The sequence below is a fragment of the Xiphophorus couchianus genome, chromosome 2 (assembly GCF_001444195.1).
Source record: "Xiphophorus couchianus chromosome 2, X_couchianus-1.0, whole genome shotgun sequence".
Lineage (NCBI taxonomy): Eukaryota > Metazoa > Chordata > Actinopteri > Cyprinodontiformes > Poeciliidae > Xiphophorus > Xiphophorus couchianus.
Window position 1 is genome coordinate 32,292,045 of NC_040229.1, and position 17,608 is coordinate 32,309,652.

Sequence of the window (17,608 nt, forward strand, 5' to 3'; positions counted from 1 at the left end):
CTGTTTACCCTTTCATTTTAGAATCCATATTAAAGACTATACTGGTTTTAACATCCAAGACCCCAATAAGTCACTGAATGGTTAAAAAAGACATTCTAAGACTTGAGCTGCAAGTCTTGTGGACTTGGCCCCACAAGCAAAAAACTACTCATACTCCCGAGGAACGGGTTTAAAAGTCGGAGGAAGTCGCTCTTTCCAGACCTCCTCTTTTTTAAAGTTATCTTCAAAATCTTGACCTTTTAAAAAAGCAGCTGAGGACATTTTTATTCAAAGGTGCCTTCTCTTGAGATTTTTTTCTTTTATATTTTATTTGTTTATCACTTATTTTGATCACTAGGGCTTGTTTATACCTCAGTAAGGCTGTTGGACCTTAGATCCAGAGTGTGGAGAAGAGCACTGTTCTCCAGACCCTCAACGTTCGCCAGATGGTTGTGAGAGCAGTCCAGGTGGTGGAGAGTATAAACATCCTTAAGGCCTTTGGTACTAATCAGCTGGTTGTGAGCCACTAACAGTTTCTGCAGCCTCCTCATAGACTCCAGACCAGCTAGAAAAAAGAAAATTAGAAGCTAATTGTGCAGACAGAAGCTCAGGAAGAGCAAATAGAGCCTGACGTTCCCTTCTCAGTGTAAAAGAAGGGAAATCCTGCCCTCTTGTGGAAGTTTCTCTTCTTCTCACCGATGCGAGTGATGGAGTTGTGAGACAGGTCGAGAACATCCAAACTATGAGCGCCGTTTAAACCGTGGATGGACGTCAGCTTGTTGTGGGCGAGCCGGAGAACTCTCAAACTGCCCATGTGTTCACAGTCCAAGAAGGAGATCTCATTTTCCTGGAATATCAAATGATCAAACACAGCTTTTACTAAAAACACTTGACTCATTTGGTGTGAATTCTAATGACTGGAGTCTACGCTCACGCCTAAATCCATGTAGCAGAGCTCCTGCAACTGGCTGATGCCCTCCAAAGACCGGAGGCCGCAGCGACAGAGGGTGAGGGACTGCAGTCGGTCACATTGGGAGAGAGTGGACAGGCTGCAGGGCGCCAGGTCTTCTAAAACCACTGTGGTGACCTGACAGAGAGGATGACACATTGCAGGGATTTAGCTAACATAAACTTCAGCACACATTTACTAAAACCTGAAACATGCACTTGGATATAAATTGGTCCTATTTGGTGTCAGCATCACTGTTACCTCTTGCAGGGACTTTGTGCCTGTGGACTCAAGCAGGGTGCGTGGACAAAGAGGGACCAGAGCGCTAAGTCCACCTGCCCTCCTCGTCCTCCTCTGGCTCTGGAAGGAACCCCTCTCCTTCCTCTTGTTCTGGAGGGACAATTCAGACCAGGACACACAGTGTTCCATCCAGGACAACCTCTTCAGCTCCGTGCACTCAGGAAGGGAAGCGGGCAGAGAGCAGGAAGAGGCAGAAGGCTGCGACTCTGGATGTATTTGGCCAACAGTTTGTAATGTGGAGGTGTCTGAGATGTTGTCGTCTGGGTGACGGAGCGGGGGGGTTTCACAGATGCTGCGTTTTGCTGTGGCCTCACTAGGTGTTGGATGAGGCATTAGGGAGGCCCGCTGACCAGTTCTGCCTGAATTCTGTGATTCTGAAACGTCATTTCCTCCCTTGTTCTCTTCCAGATTATTGCCATTAATCGGCTGCAGATCTGTTTTTGCGTCCACATCTCCTGTGTCTTCAGCTGTATCTACCTGTTCGTCTTTTTCAGCTCTGTCCACTTCCTCACCTTTTGTCCCATTGTCTTTCATCTGGTGGTCATCTTTCTCCACAGGATCCTTCAACTCTTCCTGTATCTTCTCTTCATCCTCTGTTTTTTCCAAATCTTCTCCTTCTCTATTCTCTCGCTCATATCCTTTACTTCCCTTCATTTCTTGCTGAACTTTGGTTTCTTGTTTTGTGTTTCTTCGTTCCTCTCCTCCTCTCTGTGTAACAATCTCTACCCTCTGTCCAATCTCTTTGCCTCTTCCCGTCTCCTCTTTCTTTCTTATACGGCGCTCACTTTCAAAACAAAGACTCTTCCAGTTATCTATCTTTCTCCTATCTTCACTTTCTCTGTGTTGCATTTCCTTCTCTAAAGTCTTCCTGTCTTCTCTTTCTTCATCTTCCTCTTCCTTCCTCATCTCTTCTTGATTCACCCTAACCTCACAAAGGGAACTAAATCTTAAATCTTCCTCTAGTTTCTTTTCTTCATCATCCTTCTCTTGCATTGTGTTCAGTTCATCCTTAAGCGTTACCTGATCCCTTTTTCTCACTTCATCCTCCATCACCTTCTTTCCAGTTATCATAAAACATCTCTTCTCTTCCATTTTTGTTTCCTCTTCCTTCTTTTTCCACTGTCCCTGTGCTGCCAGTCGTCTCACTTCTTCCTTCTCCCTCCTTATTCCGTCTTCCTCAGTGTTTTTTTCCTGTTTGCGTTTTCTCTTTTCAGCTCCCTCTTGTTTCCTCATCTCTTCCGCCACTCTCCTCTCGCTTTCTTTTTGAAGCCTCACTTCGATGCCTCTTTGGTTTTCCTCCCGTCTTTTCCTTTGGTTCTCCTCTTCCTTTTTTCTCCTCTCTTCCTTCTCCCTTACCTTCGCTTCCTCCTCCGATTTTCTTCTTTCCTCCTCTTCAATCATCATCCTCTCTTTCTCCACTTGCTTTTTGAAGTTACAGAGGAGCTCCTGGTAAAGAAGTAGAGGTTATTCAATTTGCAAAGTCAGTAGAGCAGTAGATTGGTTCATCATGTTACAAACTACATTGAAATAGTAAACAATTTCTGCTTGGCAACAATGGGGAAAAAACCCCACTAATTGCAAAAAAAAAAAAGAGTGGTGAGGTTTAGGTTAGTTGAATTAAACTCCACATTCTTTGGCGCCTCGGTATACACATGTAAAAAAACTTAAAATATAATCTTCATAACAGGAGCATATGCGACCTGCAGACCTACCTGCTGAAGCTGCAGCTCCTGTTCAAGTTTCTCCTGAGCGGTTCTCTTCCTGAGCTCAAGTTCCATCTGCTGAAACTGTGGATTATTTAAAAATATCAAACCATCCGTTGGCTAATGTCAAAGTCAAAAACCAACAATCTGCATCAGGTTACAGATCTTCTACACTGGCAGTGTTACCAACATCCATCTTTACTCTGCATGATGAGACTGAAGCTGAGTGCGTCCGCTGTGGCTCACCTTTTCAGCCTCTGTGATCCTCCTCAGCTCTTCCTGGAAGTCTGTCTCTCTCTGCTGCCGTTGCTCTGTTTTCTGCAGCTGTTCATGGTGAGGTTTCTCCCGCTCTGGCCGACGGTCGCCGACGTTCAACGGAAAATCTTTCTCAGTCTCTGTTTTATGGTCTGTGAAAAGTCCATTAAATGTTCAGTATTGTAAAAATAAATAAATAAATAAAATAAAATAATAGATTCCCTTTGTGCTTTTTTTTGTTGTCACGTGTACATGTTTCAGTTCATCACAGCAAATATTTTAAATCAAAGATCACATCACAAAAAAATCTCTGCATAATCTGTGAAATCAGGGTTTGCTTGTTTGTTTTTACATATGCAGGAATTAAATGGTGAAGACCAAACCAACTTGCCCCCTAAGCCTAATAACTGGCTGTGCCACAGTAACTTGACCAACAGTCTTGTACAAGAGGAACTTCTAGTCTTCTGTGCTGAATTGTTGTAATTCAGCAGCATTGAATGAATTTCCCACAGGGCCAAACAAAACCAAAACCTAAGAAATGCAGTGGGATTTCTTTCCTTTCGTCAACCCCTTTATTTATCATCTGCTTTTGAATGTTTGTAGATGTGCTGCTTTCTGAGATGCTTCAGCCTACTTGCTCTCAGAGAAGCTCTGTTTGTGGGATTTCTTGCTTCTAACAGGCGTGGCAACAATCAAAAATAGTAATCTAGCTTGTAAAATATTGTTCCCATGATCAACTGGATCAATCTATGTAGATATTCTTATTTACATTTTGCTTTGAGTAATCTTTCACTGCAAACCTCCTTGAAAACAACATATAAGTACGGAAAAGGATTAGGGCCACTGAGGATAAAATAAACTTGACTTTAATCACAACATTCTAACGCTAATCTTTTTATTTTTGTTTGTTTGCATGAAAATTCAAACTTTTTTCTCAGAATCCTGAGAAGAAAAAGGTTAAACTTTTTGGGGGACTAATCCTCTTCTGTGCATAGGGAATATACACCTTCACCTAGGAATTGCACTGCACTTTATCCAGTTTTGTAAAATGTCTGTCTGCAGATGGTGTAGATTAATGGTTTGCAATAATCAGCTCAAATATATATTATATGTAATATGCACATTTCCGAAATATCTGGATGCTCTGACAAAGATTTGATCTTCGTTTTAGGCCTCCTGATTCTGTGCAGCCTGCCGTCTGTAAGGTAGCTAAAAAAGGGCATCAGTGACCCCTTGTGGACATTTGTGTTAATCGTTCACAAGCTTGTTAACTGAACCAAAAATGTACATTGTAGTTTGATCAGGAATAATACCTCATCTGAAACATATTAAGTATGAGGGTTTATATTTAATAAATATAAACTGAAAATCCATTTCTGCCATGGCTTCACAGTAAAGTCTTCCCAAAAAAGACCATTAATGAATTTCTTTCTAAATATACCTTCGAGTTCCCCGAGGATCAGCTTCTCACAGGCTGCTGCTCGGCTTTTTGAGATCTCAAAGTAGCTGATCAGAGAAGGTGGAAAGTCATCCTGGAATCAAATAGTCAGCTTGTTTAGTCACACACTGTCTTCTCTTCACAATCTGCAAATCTGACTGGGTTCAAAGTCAACTTGACAGATATTTCTAACAAAAACTCATCTGCTGTTGAAAACTTCTGCATGACTTCAGTACTGATGTTTTGTTATCCCAGTTTAAGTTCAACTCATTTGAACTGTAACTGATTAACAATGAATGACTAATAATGAAGTGTGAGGAAAGTAACAAATGGCTTAGAGTTTTCTTTCTTATAAATTAAAATCTGAAGAGAGTGGTGGCATGGGCAGTGTTAACTTTCTGGCATATATATATACATATATATGCTATCTATAACTATATATATATATATACAGACAGACAGACAGACAGACAGACAGATAGATAGATAGATAGATAGATAGATAGATAGATAGATAGATAGATAGATAGATAGATAGATAGATAGATAGTCTATCACATGAAATCTGTGTAATAGAAGAAATGCGAACAATTTCAAGGGGTGTGAATACTTTAGCGAGTTAAACATTCATCAAGCCAGCTGTGTCCATATTAATTAGACTCACCAGCTCGCTGTAGAAGCTGCCCGGGTTTCCTTTAGTTTTATTCGTATTAAGCCTTAGTAAGTTAGCTTCACGTACGTCCTTGTTCTCTGTCATAGTAGTAAAATGGCCTTACGTAATTACCACTTTCCGTACGTGTCTTGTGTACAGTAAGTAGCAAGTTATCGATAAATAGTCCCCAGCTATACTACGAAGAAGATAGCTGAACGAACATGACCTTCTTTCATGTGTTGAAGCGGTTTCCATGGAAATGACGCTACGCCACGAGCTACGCTACGTCACTTCACCTTACGGTCCAGAGTGGAAGTGGAAATGGTCTTGAAAACAGTTTGGGGGAAATGTACTTGACCTTCAACAAATATGTGAACATGCAGCTGCTTTAGTATATAGTTCAATTACTTACCCAGGTGGGATTTGAGGCGTATTGTTTTATTGAGGTTTTCTTGCTTGTTTCCCTTTCCATCCAGTGATTTTGATTTTCGCATTGTTTTTTCTTTTGGTTTTTTTATTGCTTCCCGGCAACAAGAATTGCATTAAGCATAAAAGTTTTGGGGGTTTTTTTAGCTGTAATATTTTTAGGGGAATCAAACTGCCAAAGCTTGGTGATTAACGTTTTTAATACTTTAATTTTGTACTTTGAATGTTATGTGGACTGACCACAAAGGAGCTCGAAAGTGTGACTCCATTTATCAACAATAGAGGTAGTGGTTTGACTACCTCTGGTTACTTGATGTTTGGAGAGTTTCAGTGCAAACCAAATGTCTTCACCGTGTGGAGGAAATAATTGTTTCAGGGTCACATTAGTGAGAAAACAAATGATTTTGGAAGCTGGTTGAGGTAAAATCACATTTTCCAGAGATAATTTAAGTGAAAGACAGAACATACAGTTAGTGGAGAAACTGCTGTTTGGGTTCACACACACACTCCTCCTACTTCCTGCTTATCGTATATTATCACTGATTTGTGTACATCTGGAACATACATTTTTTTAGAGAACAGTAGAATTATTAATTTTCACGGAATAGGTCAGGGTTTCACAATATTAATTTAGCTTTGTATTTCTTTGTTTAATAGTTATTGATCATTGAATATAAAAGGTAAAAGGATATATGTGGTAAACATTCTCCAGGCTGAATGTCAGCAGAAGATTGTAATCATTCCTCGGTTTTCAACTCCTGATTAAGATACACTCTTTAACTCTAATAGCATTCTCTTACATTTTGTTAATTAAATTTTTTTACGGTCCCAGAATCCTTACAAAATCACTCATGGCACAACTACTGGCACTACAGTTGTTAATACTTTGATCATACAGCCTTTTTATGCCAGTACAACAGCTACTTTTCTAACATTCCATAAAGTTGGAGCCTACAGAGAGAGGGGTCATTTTCTGTGGATCATTCAGTCTTAGGTTCTCTCTTAAGCTTTATTCTCTTCAGCTCACCCCACAAGTTCCTGATGGACCTAGGTCTGACAGTCATCGCAAGCGGTTGCCTGTGTATGTTTGGTCATCTGAGATTCTGCCCCAATACTTAACAGAGGACATGGGCTGCCTTGCCACATATTCGTCCAGTATTGGTGTTTAGTAAACAGGACATGGTTATGTTTGTGAAAAGAAGTACAGAAAATGCGTTTTCTTGGCATGCCTCCCCAAAAAAACAGCTTGGTGTGTGGATAGTGTCTAATAGTTGCTATGGACAGCTGCATGGTTACGCAGTTAGTAGGACTGTTGGCTTGCAGCGAGAAGCTCCACTAGCAATGGGAATCCCAGCCTAGGATCTTTCTGCATAGAGTTTGCAGGTTCACCATGTGTACATGTGGGTTCTCTCAAGGTACTCCAGCTTCCTCCTACAGTCCAAAAAACATAACTGTTAGGTTACACACTCCAAATTCTCCTTAGGTATGAGTAGATGCATGGTTGTTTGTCCTGAGTGTCGATGTGTTGCCCTGGGGTGGGCTGGCAATCTGCATAAGTTTGTGTACATCTGGAACATTAACATTTTTAGAGACCGGTAGAATTATTCATTTTAACTGAACTAGGTCAGGGTTTCATAACATTACTTTAGCTTTGCATTTTTTTGTATCCTCTACCAAGGATTTTCTGGAGAGACCTGGTGCTCTCCTGTGCTGAGAACTCTGAGCTGATTTTCCAGTCATTCACTTTGAGGCGATTCCATCGGCCCACACAGGTTGTACCATCCACAGTACACTGCCTCTCTCCTACTGTTTGCTGGAGATTGGCACCAGCCATCCCCACATCTCTCCTCCCCTCGACTCTGCAGTGATAACCGGGTATAGACAATAGCTGACTGGATAAATGGGTGGCTACTTCAGTGACTCCAAGATGGCAGTCTTTGCTACATTTTTCTGCCATTCCTTACCATGCTTGCTAAGCATGGTGGCTAAACAAACTTTGGTTCTCATTCAGTCTTACTTCTCACTATTTCTATGACTGTAAATATTGAGAGAAACAAATCGCTAATTTTACTACACAAGATTTTTGTGCTGGGCACTAGTGTGAATCAGTAGGCAGAGAAGTAGTCTTGCAATCATGAACATGAAGTTTGAAGTTTGTTGGTTGTATTCCAGCGTCCTTCCCATCTTGATGCGTCCTTAAGCAAAGCACTTAACCCAAAGTTGCCTAATGAATGTGCATGTTAGTGAATGCAATTGGGTAATGTAACTATAAAGTACTTTGAGTTGTATGTGTGACTATAGAAAATTGCTATAAGTATTACATTGAGGATGCTGTATTCTGGCGAAACATGCAATGTGACTTGGTCAAGTTACTTAGTGACAATAAAATGCAGTGTCAGCGACTTGTGTGGGCATTTTTGTGAGGCTCGAGGAAGGTCAGAGAGGCTAAGTCTTTGTGGGTGAATCACAGGAACAGAAGAACAAAAATCCAGTAGAGTGGGAACAATGCGGACGTTTTTTCCATGGTATTTGTGATCACAAAGACCTAGTGCTCCCCTGTGGTGAGAACTCTGCGCTGATTCTCCAGTCATTCACTTTGAGGCGATTCCATCGGCCCACACAGGTTATACCATACACAGTTGTCGTGGCTCTCTAAAAGGGACTCAGTCTCCTTTCTCAGAGTTAAAAAAAAGAAAAAAAGAACAGATTGTTCTTCCCGGAGCGTTTGGTCTGGAAACAAAAAAAGCCCTTTTCCTGGGCTTGTGACATTCCTGGATGAAAGCACCACAGCAGAAGAGAGTCGAAAGCTCAAACTCGCATTTGCCTTCAAAGCCTGAGCCACAATTCTCTATGACAGCAAGAGGAGCATCAACCAATCCTTATGTCCCCTCAATGTCAACACTTTCAGAGTCTTCAAAGGTTCAGTAGAGGCATTATTTTTGCTAAAGGGCGGTACGGGTCAAAGCACAACTTCTGTCCTGCAGTTGATGTGCAGATACAGGACAGTTCGGCGCTGCTGCTGTTGTTGGAGTACCAACTGTGTGTCTCTTATGTTTCATCAGCTCCTCTAAGAATTATTGAACAAGTTCAGTTGCCTAAAAAGCCTCCATCAGCAAGCCTTGTCTGCTCCAATTAGAGCCGGGGCCTTTGTTGGTGAGCAAGGTGTCCGTCACTTTTGTCCAAGTGCACAGGACCCAGACAGCGACCAGACAGGGCCAAACTGCAGATTTAGACAGCAGATTACACCAGTCAATGACCTCTCGAGCCGAAAGGCAGCGGTGGTTTGGACAGCAGCCGTGTGTTGACTCTACCAAGGATTTTCTGTTACTCTTCTGTAGCCACTTTCATTGGGCATATTAAGCCCATCATTTCCATCTGAAGGGCTTGACGAAAGAGGGGAGTCAAAATTTTACTAGAATGTATTCCTCCAGCTTTGGGTTTCTGCACAATGCGCATGACTTTGCATGCTCTGTGGATGCAAAGTGTGCAGATGTCAATGATCCATAAAAGTAATTACCAAAAATTGAATGCCTTGACATCTAGAGTGCCTGGAATGCTTTCATAGTTTTTGTCACGCTTGCAACTACAAACGTCACTGTATTTTATTGTATTTTAGGTGATAACTAATGCAAACTATTTGTATTAGTTAAATCAGTTTAGTGGAGCTGAAAAGTCTGGCCCCTTGTAATTTAATACCCCTAAAAAAAACAACCGACAGCCTTCTGAACTTTCATAAAAATTAAAAATCCGATTTCTTCCACATCACCATTATACATACCTTTGTTGGTCTGTCACGGAAAAGCCCACTAAAATAATTTTTAAAAAAGTGAAGCAGTTCAGAGGGCATGGATGGTTTTGCAAGGCGCTACAGTCTCTTTTGTACGGAGCCCCTAAGGGGACATGGAGAGAAAAAAAAAGGAAAGAAATCCCGACTTATTATCTCGAGATCCCGACTTATTATCTCGAGATCCCGAGATCCCGACTTATTATCTCGAGATCCCGACTTATTATCCCGACTTATTATCTTGAGATCCCGCGACATTTCTGAAAAATCGCGAGTTACTTTTTTGGGGGGAAAGGCATGTTTTTATGCGGTAAACGTGGGGGAGTGTGTCTACATTGATTATGGAGGACGACTTATATCATTTTCTGCGGTCCAGAGATGTCCCAGAGGAGGATATCATGCACATGCAAAGAGACAAGGTAAATATAATCGCATAAAACATTGTTTGATAAATATCCGCTCAGTGAAAAACTACGTTTGATAGCCGTAGCTAAGAACCGCTTTGTATTTTATCAAGAAAAACTTGTTTTATCTGTTAAAGTTTGACCACACATTCTACAATTTGTCTTCAAAAAAGGGGGTTACTATGGCAACGGCACAACAAATTATGCGACCCATAACTAGCAGCGATAGTGCTACACAAGAAGTCTTCGCATGGCTTTCTGAAATACAACTATTACTATATATATATATATCTATATATATATATATATATATATATATATAGATATATATATATAGATAGATAGATAGATAGATATATAAAGATGTGGATGTCTTTATTCTAATTATTTTTTTATTTTTTATGTCTCCAGGTGGACAAGGCTGTGCTGTCTATAATGACAGACGAACAGATGACCAATTACATCACTTCATATGGTGACAGAATAGCAGTTCTGTCTTTTTGTCAGCAAAGTACACTTATTGCAGAAAAAGATACTCTTCTCCAGAACTTAAGAGATAAAATTGGAGCACGGAAAATGAGATCTAGGACCAAAAGAGCTGTTTGTAGCACATCTGGTTTGTTCCAAATGCAAGGGGTGGAGATGGCAAGAGGAAGAAGTAAGGCAGCAGGGAGGACTTCGAGAAAAATTGAAATTGGGTGGCTTCATTTTCACATTGATGAATTCCAACAAGTGAGAACAAGAAATGGTGGAGGAACGAGGCATGCAACAGTGGATAAAAGTACAACTGTTTCTCAAATTCTTGAAATGGGAAAGGAGCTTTTTTTTCCAGATGGGACCTCCACCAAAGGGGTAATTGAAGACTTTCTTTTTGAAGTTTGTGACTTCAAAAAAAATCTGATTTCTTTAGATGAAACAGTCGGAAATCTTTATGAAAAAACCAAGCTGAAGCTTCTACGGTTTTACATGTGCACAAAGAAAGAAGAAACAGTACAGTATTCATCTGAAGAAGATTGTCAAAGTCCTGAACAACCAAATGACATGGATTCAACCCCAACAGCTAGAAAAGGATCTTTTGGTGAAATGGAGGATTGTGATGATCAAACTTTGAATCACCTAGACTCTTCCTACAACCATTCTGGAGTTGTTGATTTTACAGATCCACCTCATTCTGGATCCACACCTCGGCAGCCCCAGCCCTTCAGCTCTGAAAATTCTGGATCTGTTCCACACATGGATGAGGGAGACACGGTTGTATGGAATCCTGAAGAGGACCTAATTGGATTGGATGATGACAGTGACATAGTCGTTGTAACACTAAATTATGACAACACTGAAGAAGTTGTACAGGTAAGATCAGAAACGCTTTGGCGTGATACGATTTAGATACTTATAGAAGTGATATGTGACATTTGAATTGAGGTAAAATAGTAACATATTATTTGGTAGAGTTTACATAGTTTTTTTGTGATGTATTTTTAATCAACTGTGAAATAAATATCTATCTTAAGGCAAAGGTATGAATAGTTTAACACTTGTGTTGTGTGCTGTAATCAAACATAACTTTATATATTACAATACTGTACAACTTTGTCATTCAGGACGATCTCAGCAGTCCCTTTGGACACGGTTCCCCGATACTGTTGCCTTCAGCCAGGAGTCTCTTCTCATCACAAATGCAAACCAGTAATATGGAGGCAGGACAAACTGGCCAGGTGAAATGGACACAGTCAATACAACCCAGAGCTCATTTTCTCCTCTGTAATGAACAACTCAGTACCACCTTTTTTTTAAAGGTCATGCAATTATTACATCTTTTGAATTGAATACATATTTTTTTATTGAATTGAATATATATTTTTCATTTAATTGAATTGGTATTTTCTATTTAATTAAAAAAAATCATATGAAAGTATTAAAGTATGGATTAAGCAGAAGGGTTAGTGTTCCACCAGATCTTCCAAAGTTCTACAAATTAGCTTGGTAATCATAACATAGTAATGAAGAGAATATTAACAAACAAATGTCCAATCTGTTTGTAGAAATCTTATATTTGTATCTGTGTTGTTAATAATGGTTATTGCTTTATCTTTTACCCAGGACTCTGGCTTGATTCCACCCGAAGATTCTCACCCAAGTTCAAGCGGTCTACTGCCCCAATCTGTTTCAGCTGGTAACTCAGAAAATCTAGCAAACCATCTACATGTGTCAATTCGCAGGATCAAGGTTGTGGAAGATCTTTTGGCTGTGTTTATGGAAAACAACCTTTTGAATCAGACTTTAAAAATGGAGTTTGTGAATGAAAGAGCAATCGATGATGCTGGGGTATCAAGGGAGGTTTACACTGCATTTTGGGAGCAGTTTTTGGAACAGTGTGAGGGTGAAACAGAGCGAGTTCCCAGGTTGAGGCCTGACTTTTGTGAGTCTGAATGGCAAGCCATTGGACACATTTGGGTCAAAGGATTTCTAGACCATGGAGTCATTCCAGTGAGGCTATCGAAAGCTTTCATTTTAGCTTGTGTCCATGGAATTGAATCAGTGGATGATGATGTATTGATCCCATCATTTCTCAACTACCTCCCTCTAGTAGAGAGATCAGCTGTTGAGAAGGCTCTACAGGGCACCATGGATCAAGGTGATGAAGAGGACTTGCTAGACCTCTTCACAAGGATGGGGTCCCACTTCCTGCCTCCCAATGAGAACATTCAGCAGGCCATTGAAACCATGGCTCACAAGGCAATTCTTCAAGAGCCAAAGTATATATTGGATTGCTTCTCCACATCCATGGCATGTGTACAAGTGGAACTTGCTGACAAGAAAAGTCTGTTGTCTTTGTATGAAAAAAAGAAGGCCTCAGGTAAAAGACTGTTACAGCTGTTTGAATCAGCAAATGTGACGCTGTCCCAGAGAGAACAGACAACCTTTAACCACCTTCAACGTTTTGTAAAAAATGCTGATGAAGACAAGGCCGAAAAAATACTGCGTTTCTGCACCGGCTCTTCTGTAATCTGTGTTGACAAAATTCTCATTTGTTTCAACACTGAAACCGGGCTTAATAGAAGGCCTGTTGCTCGCACCTGTGGAGCTACCCTAGAACTTCCTTGCACTTATAGTTCTTACCCAGACTTTCGCACAGAGTTCGACAACATCCTCTCCAGTAATTACTTTGAAATGGACATAATTTGAAGTTGATGGGAGGTATTTACAGCACCTTTTTGTTTTGGTTGTAAATTTTGAATGCAGTTTTTTTTTTTTCTAAATTTCATATTTAAATATTTAATGCATTCAGTCATATAGCAATTGATTTTATGTTTTCATGGTTTGGCTGTATGTTTTTGTTACTTTACATTTCAATTGTATTTATTTTCAAAGATACCTTGTGAATAATACAAATTAATGTAAAAATTACTTTTCCGCAAGATTTTAAGATCTTGTTTTAAGTAAATAATTCCTTAATATTGATCAAAAAGTACTGTTTATATTGGAAGATTATTTAACTTATAACAAGATATTTTTCCTATAAGTTAATTTATCTGCCAATAGAGCAAGTACTTTCTCATCAATATTAAAGAATTACTTACTTAAAACTCTATATGTTGCTGAAAAGTTACTTTTAAGTTAATTTGTCTTATTTTAAGTGTAATAGGATATTTTCACTAGAAACTAGACCAGAATTACTTGTTAAGATTTTGTTTTTCAATGTATGAAGAAGTGCTCCTTTGATTTTATCATATTCTAACCCCTTTTTTTGTAATTAAACAGAAATGTGTTCTCATTTTCTTTCAAGATGCTGTACTACAAGACCGATCTGTTGATGTAGCCTCTGTGCAATGTTGCTTTAAGCAGAGTTTGTTCTTTCAGTAAGGTTTACTGTTTAAGCTTTTAGATGTTTTTACAGATTTTTTAAAAAGTTCATAATTGTGTTTACAACCCTTATTAACTTCAGAGGCAAGAAATATGCATTTTGCTTTGTATCATGTTGATTGTTTCAAATACTTTTCTTTTCTTTATAGCATTTCAAATTTTAAAAAGTTAATTAATGCAACATTTATTTTAAAAATAGAATGGAAGGACAGAGTTTATCACTTAAAAGAAGCATTTTGTTTTGATCACAGAATTACATTTTCAGATAAATATTATTTATACTAAATACCCTTATTTTCCTTTTATGTTTATCTTTGTTTGACAAGTAAATATTTGCTTTCACAGAGTTTATTTTCATCTGAAACAGATATTGCATATTTACAAAATGGTTAGAAGCAGTTGAATAAACTGGCAGTTCATGAAACTCAAATGAACAATACATTTCTTCATTGTCCCTTCTAGAGAACATAATGAAATACTTTTGAAAGAAAAGAAACACAGTTTGTTTACATCTGCATGCCATTCTAAGTGGGCTTGTAAAGGTGCTGAAAAATGTTCTTGCTTGCAGTCAGCACATTTTAAAGTGATGCAATGATTGCCTCTCTTAGATGCATATACAAGTTCAAAGCCTGGTAAGCGTCTGTGGGTAAGGTCAGATGGGACTCTGCCATAAGGATGTTGCAGAGGTCAAAGACATCTGGATCACATGGTTTGGTCAGTCGAGAAATGCACTCATTTTTGCATACTTCAACATGTTCCTCTTCAACAAGGCAAAGAAAGTCTCTTGTCCTGTAGAGCTCAGGTAATGCATACATCACATTGGGTCGACCACTGGGGACATTTCTGTTGTTTGATGGCCTGATGGAGTGTGCATTCCAAACCTGGGCAGTATCATCCAGCTCATCCTGTCACAAAGAACACATGAATATGAGAATCATACACACTCATCTGTCTTAAAATTAGTAAATTATAAGAGTCATAAATAGGGATAGGAATTCCTAAAAACTTTGCAATACCAATTTCATTATGATTATTAATTATTGATTTTATTTTCATCAATTCTCAATGAGTTAGAGAATAAAGTCCTTAATTTAAAATTTGCACCATGTTGTATTCAATTCAAACAAAACTGAAGGTGGCTTAAAAAAGAAGAATCCTGCAGTTAGATTACAATTTTAACATGAAATTCAACTTTTTGCACATCAACAATGTTTGCAAACACAATTTTGCATGTTTCACATCTCAGGAAAAATCTTTCAAGACTTACAGTGTCTCCAGCTATGGTTAAACACATTATTATATGTGTATTGTTATTTAAACATCTGAGAAAGCTAAGCAACTTCAAGTATGCAAGATCAAATCATGGTCATACTGATTTATTTAGTCCACTGCTTAAACTAGTGGACTTAACACATAGCATTTATGTGTTAATGAAAATGATGTCTTGCTTACAGCTAAGGAAAATATAACATTTTAGATTAGAATATTACATCACACCAATAAAAACACTAAACTCCTGCTTTAAGGTTATTTTAAAGTGCTTTTAATTTGACAATACTCATCCCAAATTCTAATTTATTGAATATGACTGTACATATAACTGAGATTGAGACTATTCATACAGTACAGAGCTGATATTAAAACAATAACCTTGATATGGAAGCATCTAAACTTGCCTGGCAGAAGAGCCAGAGTCCATTCCTCCCCCAGGGACCCTCAGACCTCCCTGAGGATCACGGCTAAGCAACATGTCAAACACTTTACATTCAATAGTCATTTGCATGATGTGTGTTAATTTTTTGGGACGTTGGAAGGATTTGTTCCCTTTATTGTGATTCAAGCTTTGTTTGGGTCCTAGTCTTTTTTTGTAGAATATAACCACACTTTGGAACCCATAATGTGTCCTCGGTCCAAAGTAGACTGATCTCGCTATTCTGTTGAGTTCTCCAGAGTTCTGGTATGACTTTATTATTTGATCTGAATGTCAAATGAACTACGTTGGGACTATTTGTTTGGAAACACAGCGGATGCGTGTGCGAGCACCGGCCACCGGTGTTATGCCCAGAAACACCGGCTCTTGCTGCAGTTAAGTTGCGCAGCATCCGCTGTGTTTAAAAACAAGTAATCCCTCTAGGATCTCAGTTTGCTATTATTATCCAAACATAAATAAATTATTAAGATTAACTCACCTGTATGATCCCCATGCAGCAAAACTGAAGAAGGTTTTTGTCTAAAAATCCACCATCAAAGTAACCGTTGTCTCTGATGTCTCCAAAAAGGGACAACCAGAACTCCACACACTGGTTACGAAGGAAACGCCACCAATATTCAATTCTTTGATTAGCTGTACTTGCTCCTTCCAGGTAACTGTCAAGGGTCTCGTTTGGTTCCGTTGGTACAAGGAAACGCTGGAAACTTCTCACATGGCCATTTTCGGTTCCAAGATCACCACGTACAACTCTAGGGCAGCCATTTAAACGCTGCACCGCTTCGATGTAATACCCCCCGATCACCTTTGGATTACTACTTGTTGTGTAAGCATTAAGCCAGATTATTTTTCTTGAAAACCCATCAATACTTGCGTTGATGCATATTCCATATGGTTTAAGTTTGTCGTAGGAGTCCATGTGCCAGATGAAGTTTGGTCCCTTTGAAAAGTAATTTCTCCGTCTGAGACGTCTTGCCTGCCTCAGTGCCACCCCTTGGGGATCCAATTCCTTCAACACAAAGCGCACATCTTCTTTTCTCACACGAAGTCCATGCTCTCTGCATTTAGCGTACATCCATCGGTAACCGTGAAGCTGTCCAGAGGACTGTAGCTGGTTATTAATGAATTCTACCAAAACTGCCAAGTCGGAAAAGGACTTGCGCCGAATGAGTCCCCGCGCTCTGAAAACTCTCTTCAGATGTCTCTCACTAATACTAAATCCATGTCTGCTGTCAAGCACTGATTTAATGTGTTTATACTCAAGCCCAAGCTCGAAATAAAAATCTATATATCTACCCCATGGGTGGGTGTCCTCCATCACTGTGATTAGGTCGTTATGTACTGATGTCGGGATCTCGAGATAATAAGTCGGGATCTCGAGATAATAAGTCGGGATAATAAGTCGGGATCTCGAGATAATAAGTCGGGATCTCGAGATAATAAGTCGGGATCTCGAGATAATAAGTCGGGATAATAAGTCGGGATCTCGAGATAATAAGTCGGGATAATAAGTCGGGATCTCGAGATAATAAGTCGGGATCTCGAGATAATAAGTCGGGATAATAAGTCGGGATCTCGAGATAATAAGTCGGGATCTCGAGATAATAAGTCGGGATTTCTTTCCTTTTTTTTTCTCTCCATGTCCCCTTAGGGGCTCCGTACTTTTGCAACCTCAGTCTGATTCAGTCAGTCAAGTAGGTGATTGTAATTACAAGCTGGCATTTTAAACTCTCAATGCTCTGATCCACATTACATGCTTCTGAGAACAAAAGAGATCGCACACAACACGTATTTACACACATTACGTGCATGAGATGAGAAGGGCAGAACCTGGGGAAGCGGTGCATGAATCACATTATTTGTTTAATTAACCAGATCACTTCTTGCATTTTCTCCATGGTTTTGATTCACTCTTTAAAACTTTCCAAAGCTTTAGATCAGACTCATATGTCGTATGGTTCATCCAGTTCACCTTCAACGTCTCCAGTGAGATTACTGGCCCCACAGTGGGCTGACCGAAGCAGTTACTCAGCTGGACATGAATGCAGATTTGGATTGTCTTATAAAGTTAGCGCTAAGCTGCTAGATTGCTCTTAGAACATCTAAATCTGATTTAAATGACTGTGGGATTGCTGCAGCTAGAGGT

General features: G+C 39.5%; 3 protein-coding genes across 4 annotated transcripts in view; 1 reads left to right on the top strand and 2 right to left on the bottom strand.

The window, feature by feature from the left end:
- Positions 1–5,515, bottom strand: part of lrriq1 (leucine-rich repeats and IQ motif containing 1) — a 43,582-nt gene extending 38,067 nt beyond the window's left edge. For both annotated transcript variants that reach the window (XM_028026593.1, XM_028026601.1), the window contains exons 1-8: positions 5,289–5,515; positions 4,628–4,718; positions 3,178–3,338; positions 2,941–3,015; positions 1,190–2,674; positions 914–1,066; positions 676–826; positions 351–544 (exon numbers count right to left, since the gene is read on the bottom strand). In XM_028026593.1, the coding sequence (XP_027882394.1) occupies positions 351–544; positions 676–826; positions 914–1,066; positions 1,190–2,674; positions 2,941–3,015; positions 3,178–3,338; positions 4,628–4,718; positions 5,289–5,381 (2,403 nt within the window). In that variant the 5' untranslated portion in view covers positions 5,382–5,515. The remainder of the gene's footprint in view (positions 1–350; positions 545–675; positions 827–913; positions 1,067–1,189; positions 2,675–2,940; positions 3,016–3,177; positions 3,339–4,627; positions 4,719–5,288) is intronic.
- Positions 5,516–10,899: 5,384 nt separating this feature from the next.
- On the top strand, positions 10,900–13,163 carry LOC114152275 (uncharacterized). Its single transcript, XM_028030115.1, has 3 exons — positions 10,900–11,240; positions 11,492–11,605; positions 11,991–13,163. The coding sequence occupies exons 1-3, from the start codon at positions 10,932–10,934 to the stop codon at positions 13,074–13,076; spliced, it is 1,509 nt and encodes a 502-aa protein (XP_027885916.1). The 5' UTR covers positions 10,900–10,931; the 3' UTR covers positions 13,077–13,163.
- Positions 13,164–14,086: 923 nt separating this feature from the next.
- On the bottom strand, positions 14,087–16,840 carry LOC114151948 (uncharacterized). Its single transcript, XM_028029509.1, has 2 exons — positions 15,944–16,840; positions 14,087–14,659 (listed from the first exon to the last, which is right to left on the bottom strand). Exons 1-2 carry the CDS (start codon positions 16,778–16,780, stop codon positions 14,333–14,335), a joined length of 1,164 nt encoding a protein of 387 aa, XP_027885310.1. The 5' UTR covers positions 16,781–16,840; the 3' UTR covers positions 14,087–14,332.
- Between the last annotated feature and the right edge of the window lie 768 nt (positions 16,841–17,608).